At 39.7% G+C, this 12,354-nt stretch overlaps 1 protein-coding gene across 3 annotated transcripts in view; it reads right to left on the reverse strand.

Moving 5' to 3' along the window:
- Positions 1-12,354, reverse strand: part of F5 (coagulation factor V) — an 86,719-nt gene that overhangs the window by 10,130 nt on the left and 64,235 nt on the right. For 2 of the 3 annotated variants that reach the window (XM_060033702.1, XM_060033717.1), the window contains 8 exons: positions 10,389-10,551; positions 9,406-9,642; positions 8,311-8,521; positions 5,219-5,398; positions 3,237-3,353; positions 2,283-2,354; positions 1,355-1,458; positions 595-750 (listed from right to left, as the gene is read on the reverse strand). In XM_060033702.1, the coding sequence (XP_059889685.1) occupies positions 595-750; positions 1,355-1,458; positions 2,283-2,354; positions 3,237-3,353; positions 5,219-5,398; positions 8,311-8,521; positions 9,406-9,642; positions 10,389-10,551 (1,240 nt within the window). Of the gene's footprint in view, positions 1-594; positions 751-1,354; positions 1,459-2,282; positions 2,355-3,236; positions 3,354-5,218; positions 5,399-8,310; positions 8,522-9,405; positions 9,643-10,388; positions 10,552-12,354 lie in introns of those variants that run through there. The other variant, XM_060033711.1, reaches the window with a different exon arrangement.

Genomic DNA, 12,354 nt, shown 5'->3' on the forward strand with positions numbered 1-12,354 from the left:
GTGGACTGACTCCTTGCATTCAGATAGCTTTCTTTGAAGAGGGGGGTGAGGGAGAAGGGGAAGAATTAGGACTGGTATAATTGGGTCATTGGGAATAAACAGGCTGAGCCCCTGGACGATCCAACAGGGGAAAGTCATTCCTCAGGCATGGCAGCAAAAAAAAAAATGTGAGAATCACACTGCCTCAGAGCATTACTGGTATTAACACTATTATTTCCTTCAGTTACACTGAAATAGAGAACAAAATACAATGTAAGAGTTAGTAAAATCAAAACTCTGGGTGGCCCATTTTTAGCATGAGCTCTTTAAGGCACAAGACCAGATATTCTACTGTACTGCATATCACCTGCCAATCTGAGAAGTCTGGGTATTTAGTTTGATTATAAAGAGATTTTTTTTTCAAGTTTTATGAAGTTTTGGAATTTCAGAAGTCAAGCTTATCCCTTTAATTTGTAATACATATATACACCTCATTTTACCACTTTCCTCCATAAGACACTAAGAAAGCCGTTTGTATTTATAACACCCAGAAAGGTATTTTTAAAAAAGATATAATAACCCTAGGCTCGGGAAGAAACAACAATGCACACAGACCATCACGTTCCTAGTGCTGTTTCCTTTGAAGATCCGCCAGTTTGTCCGGTCAGAGCTGTAAGCCACAAAGAACTCGGTGGTGTAGTAAGACTTCAGGTAGTGTTTGGCACCTTGGGTCTGGATCCCTGTGAACAGGACTTCCCTTTGCATGTCTACCTGCAATATAGAAAAGCCATTAAGCAGAAGCATCCTTGTCAACAAGTCACACACTGCCTTAATTCATTGTACAACTAACCTTCTTTAGAAAAAAAGAACCAACACCTAACAAACTAATAAAACGGCTAGGGGCAATCCATATTTGAGCACAGGGTACCTGAACTTGAATCCAAACTCAACCACTCACTAGTGTATGTGACCTTGGGAAGTTAGTTAATCCCCCTGTGCATTAGGTTTTTTTTTAATCTGTAAAATGGGATATTACTAGAAATAACCTCATAGGGTACATTTTGAGTATGTAAAGTACTTAGAATGGTGCCTAGCACCTAGTAATTGTCATTTCCCCTAACAACATTGCAAGAACAACAAGAAGAAATTATTAAATCACTGTCATTTTTATTATTACAGGGAATCCCCTGGCAGACCAGTGGTTAAGACACTGCACTTGCATTACCGAGGGCCTGGGTTCAATCCCTGGTCAGGGAACTAATATCCCACAATCCGTGTAGCGCTGCCAAAAAACAAAAACAAAACCCCCACATTTTTACTATTAACAGTAGCAGTAAATATTATCAGGTTAATATATCAGGTTAATAAGATATACCTGGATCCAAGGTTTAGGGTTAAATTCTACTGCAAGTTTTTCTGCAATCCAAGCATTATATGATCCACCATTGTTTAGTCTTGCTAATTTGGGTTCCCAATAACCTAAATCCAAAGGAAGAAAAAATTTATTCTGAATTAAAAAAAAACAAAAACATACAGCTAGCAATTTCTCAAGTGAGTTTAGTCCCAGTGGAAAACCAGATTCCTCAAGGAACTTCTGTTGCAATTAGGAGACCAGGTCATTGACACGGGCCTCAGCTACTAAGTCAGTCCCTGATTATGAAATCTTGGTTTCAGGCCTGTGCTTGGACAGCTGTCAACTACCACCCACCCCCTTTACTGCATATAGGTCACATTTATTGCTTCTCAGTTATGTTGATATGGTTTCTGCCTAGTGTGCCTGCCTAACGGAAAGACATGGGAGGAATTTATGGGAGCCTCATGATCCCTTACAATTGACCTTCTGATGTTGGGAAGAGTTTGAGGCAGAGAGAGGAAACTTGGGAGGAGTTCCTGACGCACAGTGGGTGAACAAAAAGTTTCTGGAACAGATGCATGGTTGATGCAGCAAAGGGCTCTATTAATGGGGATTGTAATACCTGGCCTATAAGACCGTGTGAATCTGGCTAGCATATTTCACGGGTTAGTTCCATTGACATCTTACATTCTACAAAACAGAGTAATGAGTAATTTCTGCTTAGAAGATACATATAACAAAGTAAAATTTCCACGGTTAGAGATTATACCTCTAGTGGGTCAGTAATTAGATATTTTACTGCTGTTTTACTATGTTGCGGTAGAGAAAAGCCTAGAGAGGAGCAATGGCCCATGGATTCAATAGGCAGCGTTGTCGTGTACAGTTTTGCGGGCCGTATGCAGCACAATTGTAGGAGGTGCCTTTTACAGGCTATGATGCTACTACTTACCCCAAAACTCAGAAGCCTTGATCTGTGAATCAGCTATGAGACCAGTGCTTAGTCCCATTGGCATTTTACAGTCTACAAAAAAATAGAACAATGAATAATTTTTGCTTAGAGAGTATATATAATAAAGTAAAATCTCTACGGCTGTAGATTATACCTCTAGTGGGTCAGTAATTAGATGTTTTCACCTACCTGTGTGGCACTGACTTAAATATGTCTGACCATAAAATCGTAAATGTACTAGCAAGAACTGGTCCTTTAATAGACATTAAAATTAGTGATGCCCTAGTGGAAAACAACTTATCCTGAAATGCAAATACTTTTTAAATTGATTTCCATCTGTTTGTATCTTAAAATAAGCCATTTTACAATATTAAGTACTATCCCTCATAAGACTATGTTCTCAAAAGTTGACCTGAAAGTTACAATGTTATTTATATACTGATCAAAGAAGGGAATACTAGCCACTGAACTATCTGGATGTTGACACAGTGCTTGGTACAACAGGTGCTTAATAAATGCTGGCTTGCTGGCTGGCTGGCTGGTTGGATGGACAGATGGATGGACAGATGGAAACTGTGTTTCTTGAATACTGAAACGCCAAGTTCAGTGACTATCTCGGTCACAGTTGAATTCCTGGTTTCTCTCCCCTCCTCTACTCTGGGAGTCTGGAGCATTTCTTACGTTCATTTCCCCATGGATCACAAATCATGAAGGAGGATGCTTTATATTAGTTCCTCAAATGAGAGGAATGCCTTTGGTTTGAACCATTTGGCTTAAAACTGATGTTTGCAGTATAGTCAGACTATAGGTCAGAATAAAAGAAATTACTGCTACAGATTATGCCTCTGTTATGTCAGAGTTCTCAGAGTTGAATATTTCCAATCTAAAAATTGGTAATATTCTAGGGACAGGCACTCTCCTGCTAAAAAAAATAATGTGGCTCTTGGATGATACCTCTGTCTATGATGAGAAATGGCGTTTGCATCCCTGCTCTCTGGTTTTCTCCAACTTCTGTGTCTAGGAGCCACCAGCCAGGTTTTGATGCCTTCATTTCAAGAGTTTTAAATGAACCTAAAATAGAGAGGACAACATTGCATACACAAAGATTAACAGGTTAACATTGGTTGACCACTACCAAAGAATCCTAAAATCCCTGAATTGCAAGTGGTTTAGAATATAACTTAAGAGTTACCCATTTCTCTTTAGGCAGGACTACAGGTATAACAAAGAGATCAAAACAAAACAACAATGACATCACACACACAAACTTACTAAAAATAAATTGCCCTGGGACTTAAAAAAATCTCCAGCACCCCTTACTAGAAAGAAACTTTCATTTATCTAAATATAATGTTACAAGTTAACCCATATATAATACAGCTTATCAAAGCAACCTTGAATGATATGTCATTGGGCCTCAAAAATACTGTACATGTTTCCTTTCTCTCTCTTCATTTCTCTAGTTTTTCTTTTTTATCTGAGAAAATTAAATAAAACATCCTTCCCCCATGTTTCAATTTTTCTATAAAGTTTACATTTTAGAGAGAGATGTACAAAAATTGTTTCAGAAAATCACTGAAAGAGTGAGATTTCTGAAATCTCTGATTATCCATTCTGGTATTTAACATTACCTACCGCCAGTTAATACTTAAATTCTGCTGACTATAATATGTGACCATTTCCTAGATTGTGAGTAAAAAGTAATAGCTGATGGTCATCCTCCTCAAACACGCTAAAAAAAGACCTCCAGCCTTCTACTCTCTAATGCAGATATTAGGTATGAAGATTTAGGTGGGTCAGCGAACCCCAGCTTCTCACGCGCAGGCTCATGGAAAGGATGACTGATCTGGTAACACTTGGTGAAAAGTTAGGAGTGAGTTTGACCTAATCCTTTCTGCCCCTGATTTTAACAGAGTGGGTCTTTATAGCTTTGTTAATGAGAAACTGGCATGTTTCAAACAAACAAGGACCCTGTTTACCCCATCCTTAACTAAATCGGGCTCGTTTGGACTTGGGTGCCTACATCTGAGGCTGATTCACACAGCAACCTCCCCACCCAAAGTCAAAGGACTGCCCTGACTAGCTTCTCAGATGGCATTTATGGAAGGTAGGCTGCTTGTTAAAAATGCAAAAAAAATGTTAAAAATCCTGGGCCCCTGCCCAAGTTCTATCAGATCAAAATCTCTGAGAGCAAAATCTCTCCTTAGCATCTGTGTTTTAACCAGCTTTGTAAATTTGTATTATGCCCACTGCAGTTTGAAAATCAACGGCATCTAGCACTTACACCTCCACTCACACACCTACGATACACACCTACAAACAACTCACTGGCAGGTAAAAATCCTTTTTGATGATTGTAGTTTGTTAAACCTTATCATTATTTTGCATATGAAAAGCTTTAAATACCTTTGTTATTCTTTAGCTTTTATAATCATTTAAAAATATATTTTTCCCCTGATGAGTCAGTTTAAGATTCAGATTCCTACAGTCACTTGCCCAAAGATATCAGGGTGATAGAGTGAGGAGTAGAATTCAAGAACCCCGAAATCCTGGTAAGTTTCTGATCTCCGCCCAACAGAAAGCTTTAGCTGCCTGAACCTCGTGGGATTCATTTTGGAATCTGCTTTAGACCTGGCCTGCGTGACACATCATGGCTTGGAAGAATCTGCAGTAGACAGAGCATCTCTGTAGAAGAAAGCTGGGCTGCATATTTAGTCTGTGTGGTGCTACAAACAGTGCAGACATTTAGCTGGCTCTTCTGTATTCTGCATGCAGGTTTAGAATATGGCTTTGCCCAGGATCCATGCCAGAGCCCATGCTTTAACCCCTTTGGAAGGAGATGCACAAGGAGGGAATAAGGAAGAGTTACAGACGCTAAGATTGTCTGCTCTCGCCATTTTGTCACAGGGACCTCTTTTCATTGTCGAGATCTTTACCAGGCAGAAGAGGCCAGACCCCTAACTGGTGCTGTTGAGTGCCATTTTCCAGCAAGGTCTGGCCATGAAAGTGAACCACATGAATGTCCTGGGAGCCGCCTACGTTCAGCAGGTGCCACCTCACCCACTCTTGCTCATACATTCTCAGGCCAGGCAAGTTGTAGATCATCCCATTGATGGCTGAAAAGACAGAGAGTTGCAATCAGTCAAAAATCTGTGAACATCAGGAAAGAGGAAATATGAGGCCTTCCGCTCACCACCCATCTTCTTTATTACTCTGCATGCCCAATCCCACCCAGACATAGTAAGGGGCCCCCTATATGTCATAATATCAGTAAGAGGCTGAAACAGAGCCACCTTTTCCTTCTTACACCAGCCTACTGCAGAAGTGTGGGTGAGTACCCTTTCCAATCCGTTTATCACTCTTTTCCCCAGATTTACACTTTTCCTGTTCTGTGCTTTATCCATTTATTCTTTATATTTGTAGTATGAATTTTCCTAGGCTACGAAAAGGGTAAGGACTAATGTGGGCAGATAAGTGAACTCTAGTCATTAGAGGAAAGAGGGTAAGTGAGGGGATATGCAGTGTATCACTCTAAGGCCTCCTAAATTCAGAGATAGTTCCAGGCAAAATTAGGAAGTCGGTTTAAAAAAAAAAAAAAAGGTTATTTATTTATTATTTTTGGCTGCGTTGGGTCTTCATTGTTGGGTCTTCGTTGCTGCACGCAGGCTTTCTCTAGTTGCGGCGAGCAGGGGCTACTCTTCGTTGTGGTGCGTGGGCTCCTCATTGCAGTGGCTTCTCTTGTTGCAGAGTTCGGGCTCTAGGCGCGCAAGCTTCAGTAGTTGTGGCAAGCAGGCTCAGTAGTTGTGGTGCATGGGCTTAGTCGCTCCGCGGCATGAGGAATCTTCCCGGACCAGGGCTCAAATCCGTGTCCCCTGCATTGGCAGGCGGATTCTTAACCACTGCACCACGAGGGAAGCCCAGGAAGTTGGCCTTTATCTTTGTTATACCCACCAGCCTTAGACATTCATGTTTATTCTCTTGTTTGTCTGATTGCTCCTCCGCCCCCTTCCCAGCTTGGACGTCTAGGGTTCTCAGACTTTATCAACTCTCTCCTTACTGAAATATGTGTGTTTTAAGCATCTGATAAACTTGATCACCTTAACAAATGAATGCATACAAAATTTTAATGATAAAGCTTAATGCTACCACGTACTTAATTGGGACTGAAGTGAGGGAAGTTTTGGTGGTGGTGGTGGCTGTTGTTTATTCTTCTAAAGTTAAAGGGACTATTGTGGAATTTCAGGAACCAGGCAAGTGAATTTTTGGAGGGAGAAGAGTTGAGATCATTTTGGCTCTCTTAAAATTATATCAGATATGAAAGCACCTGTCTACATACTCATAACACCAGCCTCACCTCCTCATCTTAGTTTCTGTGTAAGAAATAGATCTCCTAAAAGTAAAAGGTATCTCCAGTGGTTATTAGGTCAGCATTGCTAAACCATTACATCAGGATACAAAAGTGAAGATGCTCAACAGAGTAGGCACTCAGTAAACATTAGATAAATTGAGCTGAGTGAATAAAGTTCATTTGTTTACTAATCCAACACATATTTACTCAGTGTATACTGCAGAGGCCAGGCATAGGTGGTCTGCTTATCAAATACCCTGATAAGTTCTACAGTGGAAGATTACCAAATTACAGAGATTTAGACGACAATACATTTAAAACTAAAACTATACTGGATGCATTTTACGCTTTCTTTGAAGAATCAGGAAGCAGGGCCTCGAGGGTACTCAGCAAGTAAACGGCATAGCTACGAAATGGGCCTGTCTGATTCTGCAGTCTGTACTTTCCACTAGGTTGAGAGATTTTCAGAGGATGTGCTTCCTACCCATGAGACCAAGCACCCTGGGCTGAAAGGCCTAGAGATTATAGGAGAAGAGAAAAGAAAGCTCTGCTTGGAGTCTGTGGGGCAGCTCTCAACTGACTCTATTCTAGACTAATAGAATTTCTTAACCTTGTGTGATAAGCAGAGTCCAGAGGGTGGGGTTTTGGAGCAGATTGTAAATCATATTTCCTCTACGCCAAAGAGTTTTTACAGGTGAGATCAGATTGTATTCCACACTTACAGAAGTTTAATGAGGAAAATAAGCTAAAAAAGGGTAGCCTGAGTATATAAATGGGGTGGGAGAGGGAGCATAGACCGACTTAGCCTTGATGACTGGCTGGGGAGAGGAGGTGGCAGTGAACTGGATATTGCTTATAGTGGTTTTTTTTGTTTTGTTTTTTATTCCTGAAGCCTCTTCTTTCCTATTACACTGAATGACTGACCCATCACCCAAAGCACAGGACCTTCCTGATCAGAAATCTCATAGAAATCACCTCCATTTATCAAACTCTGAAAACAGGGTCTTCATTTGTCTTCTGATCCCTAAGTCATTCTATCTGCTGTTCACCAAATCCTAAATTCTGCCTTTCTCTAAAACTGTAGTTCGGTTGCCAATTTACAGACAAAGTTCCTGAATGGACTTCAGAGTAGATATGCTTTCCCCTCTCTTCCCACCCAAATGCTCTCTTGGCCCTCTTCTTCCATTAGCTGGCTACACAGTTTCCTATATCATTTTCTCCACATATGCTTTGGGTGCCACCTGGGAACTGCTGAGAGCTACAAATGTTACAGTCATTCTTATTTTGAAAGTACGTGTGATCACTTCTACATAAATAATTGATCCTTTAGAGATCAAGAAACAGTTTTATGAACTGTTTAAACTGCAGAATGATGTTAATTCCTTTCCAATTTATGTTACCCACCGAAGCACACTGGCTTTTTTGTTGGTTTGCTTGGGTTGGTTTTGCAGCAGCCTTGTGAGCTATGTTTTAGATTTCAGATTTTGTATCCTCTCTTTCATCTGCAGTGTCACCTGCCAGGTTACATCAGCCCTCGTAGACATTTAAGGACCTGGTGTCAGTTAGAGCTCCTGGTTCCACAGAAGCATCTCATGTCTAATTTTGGGAAGACCTATGGGCAGGAATCACTATCACCCAGGGATTAGGTTCAGAGACTAGATCAAAGTCAGAGGAAAATACCATGAAACTCATGGGAGTTTTTTACTTCTGAGGATGTGCGGCTCCAAGACCTCCTGGGCTTCTTTTCATAGTACCAGCTCTTCTTTTCATCAAAGACCATAAAAAGTAGGACAAATTCTCTCATGTCCACAGGCATGTTGGTCTCCTTATGAAGTGTTCCTTTTCGGCAGATCAGAAGGGGTCCTATCAAGCCTGAATGGATATCTTTTTCCTGGAAGATAGTAAGAGCAAATTGCACGTATTATCTCTTTCTCAAGATTTTCTTTGTCCTTCTGACAATCGCTGATCGTATTGAAGAGGAGACCTTCTCAGAGGCTCTGAATTTGAAGATTATAAATGAATAGCTTAATAAGCCTGGATATTGATCATCTAATTCTGTGATACTCATAGTCACTTCCTCTGATTAATCCTTTGTTTCGACATGGTAGTAATGATAATAATGATGATAATAATAGTGATACTATTATAAATACTATTTCTTGAGCATCTACTATGTTAAATATTTTGCCTATAGTATCTTATGTAATTCTGACAACAATCCTATATGGTAAAAAATAAATTCATTTATTGAACAAATATTACCAAGTGCCTACTATATATGCTATATACTGTTATCTCATTTTTAACTTTGGAAACTGAGGCTGAGGGAGCTCAAGTAACTTTCCTAGGGCTACACAGTCAGTGACAGGATAGGAATTGAAATCTAAGTCTATGCTCTCTACCATGCTCGAAATGAGGGAGTCTTGATTTTGTAGTTCTTTTATTAAAAAAGAAAAAAAAAAGGCAGAAGAAAGCTAATACTTGTTCAAGGAAATTGCAGATAAACATCTTCTTCTGTAAAGGTAGTCACTCTAACTAGGGCCAACCTTTTAAGTATTCCTCATTCCTTTCCACTGAACAAATGCTTCTCACCGTCATCTGAAGATCGGCATGGATAGTCCCTGATTACGGTAGCTGTCGACTGTTGACCATGATCCTTACACATTCCTCATGGAAAGACAGATATCTACTAAGAAATAATTGTGACACTTCCATTTGATGGACTCAGGTTATAAGTTTGGGGAAATGAGAAAAACTTTCGATGGCCATGCTTACCGGGTTCACTGCCGAGTAGTAGGCCCAAGCCCGACAGGCAGAGCCAGGATTTTCTGGCCCTGATCGCTCAGTGGCGTGCCATACGTATGTATAAGTGCTGTTGGGCTGAACAGCATTGTCTTCATTAAACCATTCAGGAGAGTCATCTTCATAAGTCTTTCCCTCTGATGATTTTTCATAGAAAAGCCCATGGGCATGAAGAGAATATGGTCTGGATGCTAAGTTTTTAAAACGAACCTAAAAAAAAGAATGATTCACCAATGTATTTACGTTTAATAAAGCCCCCAAAATGTCAGCATTATGGGTCAAAGTGGATGGCTATTAAATTGAACCTAAGATATATTGAATGTTTAGAATCGCAAAGTAACTTTCGTATATTACTTCATCTAATTTTACAACCATCCTATGAGCTAGGGCCTAAGTAGTTTACTCCAGAAACACCAAAACAGGTTTGTTTTTAGGCTCAAAGCAAAAGTATTGACATTATCTACAAAAGAAATGATAAAGATAGGTGCTACAGATTTGAAAATGAATGAGGCTTGGGTTTTACCCACAATAAGGTTTCAACCTACTGGCTAGAGAGATTGCACATGGGAATGCAAGTTAAAAATCTGGAGACAAAAGGTGCTGTAAACAAAGTATGAATGGGATTAGGTGGGAATGCCTGGGAGAAGCAATTCAGTTGAATGTTTAGGAGAGGTTGGGGGAATTAAAGAAAGTTTCTTAGGAGCAATGGAATTGGCCCATATAGAATGAACAGGAGCTTAGCAGAGGGAGAAATAAAATTATGAGATCTTTTTTTTTTTTTCCTTGAAGAGTGGCAAGTTACTTGGTAAGCAGTCTTTGAAAAGAAATGTAGTTATTTGTTAATTTTGAAAAATAAATAAGTCACCATAGCTCTCTTGCCACTTTCATCTCTACAACCCTCTGGTGCTTGTGGAAATTCCTCTGATGATCTTAGCAATGCTCAAAAGATGACTTACTTGGATAACATCATCCACTTCAGCTCTAATGATAGGACCAAGTATGCCAAGATGCTCTTCATACTCTCCCCGAGGATCAAGCTTGTTAAAAGAGCTATCAAGGTACTTTCGAAAAACTACTTTCTTGTATATGGTGTCCTTTGAAACATCATCAGTGTCTTCACTGAAATGATAATAATAGCATTTGCTTAAAAGAACAAGTTAAAGACCATTCAAGAATTTAGGAAATTATCTCTGTTTCTGAATATAGTATATAGAGAAGATATTTGATAAATATTTGATGAACAAATGAATTAAAATATAAATAACTAAAACCACAAGCCAGTAAATATCCTTCAACTCCCAGCTCATATATCATTTCTTGGTATCTCCTCCTATGATCCTTTAGACTGGGTCAAATCTCTAGCATTCCTCACATTTCTATACTACTACTATAGTATATATAGTAAATCCCTGTAGTATTCTTATAATATTTCTATAGTATATGTAGTAAATTATATATCATTTATTCATGAGATTATCTATTGATATCTGACTCTACCACTAGGGTGAAAGCCCCAAGAGGTTAGGGATTGTGCCTCGTTTGCTTATAATTTTTATTTCTAGTGCCTAGCAAGTTATCTGGCACATAGTAAGCAGATATTTATTTAATGTATTAATGAATGACAAACATAATCATGTATTAACATAGCAGATTTTACTATCAAAAGCAGACAAAGCCACGTGATGGGACAGTGCCAGGCCAGGCAGATGATAAGAGTCAGTTGATTGAGAGGGCCACGCCTGTAAAGGTCACTGGATGGATGAGTGTTTTATACTCGGAAAGTAGCCACTCTTCCCACATTTGCTTTTGCTAAATCATAGTATTCCTCATGTAGTTCACCAGCTCAGTCTGGAGCTAGAGCACATCATATTTTCCTACTGACTCTTACATTTCCCAGGAGTCTGGGAAAAAGGCCAAAAGCTCATCCCTCAGTCTCATAGTATTTGTTACACGACATGAGCCATCCACAGAGAATCCCATTCTGCCTTCCTTCTAGCCTTTCTACCGGATTAACCCCGTTCTTCCAGACTCTAAGCATGACATACAATCTCACAGAACACGTGGGGAGGAGCAAAACAACGTTGCCATAAAAATGGGTTGCATATCTGGAATGGGACGTAGGATTTTGAAGGAACTAGTTCCATCCCTTTACACTCTGGAAAACCTTATTCCCTCAGTAACTTGCTTAGAAATCCCTAGATAAACTATTTATTCTCATATAGTAATGGGTGCTACATCTAAATAGGAAGTCAAGGGAGAAAGTCTCTTAAACTAACAGAATTCTAACATGGAAATGTCAGGCATCAGATTAATGAAATAATTTCTGTAAGTCACGCCATGCATTGTGTTTGCTTACTCTAGTTGCACTTGGGTTTTAACTTTAGTAGTGTAACAGTTAGCTTTTTGTAAAAGCTGTGGGCTCTATTTGGACACTTTACCCATGATCCCCATGATATCCCTGAGGATCTGTAGTTGCTTCTTGTCCCCCTTTCTCTCCTTTCTCTATATTGTCACCCCAGAATATAGAACCCAGACCAATATGGCTTTCCACACTTGAGCAAAATTAAATTAAAAATTATCTTTTAAAAATGCATGTGGCTCCCTTAAAAACTCTCTGTTATAAGTCAGGCCACTTACAAAACTGCATCAACTCCTTCAACTCTATGGTTGAAGAGTGGCTGGAACCCTAAAATGTTAGAGCTGCAGCAGATCTTGGGGGCCACTTGGTGTAACTCCTCCATTAAAAAGACTGCAAGTAACAAGGTTCGGGAAAGGAACTGACACATGCCAGTAAACTAGGAATGGCTTAAAGCTTTTGAAGAGTTTCTCATTGCTCTTTGAAAAACATCAAAATTCTTCCCAGGGCTCACAGAGCCTAGTGGCATCTGATCTCTGCAGAGCTAGCCAAACACTTTCCTAGCA

This window comes from Delphinus delphis, chromosome 1, assembly GCF_949987515.2.
Source record: "Delphinus delphis chromosome 1, mDelDel1.2, whole genome shotgun sequence".
Lineage (NCBI taxonomy): Eukaryota > Metazoa > Chordata > Mammalia > Artiodactyla > Delphinidae > Delphinus > Delphinus delphis.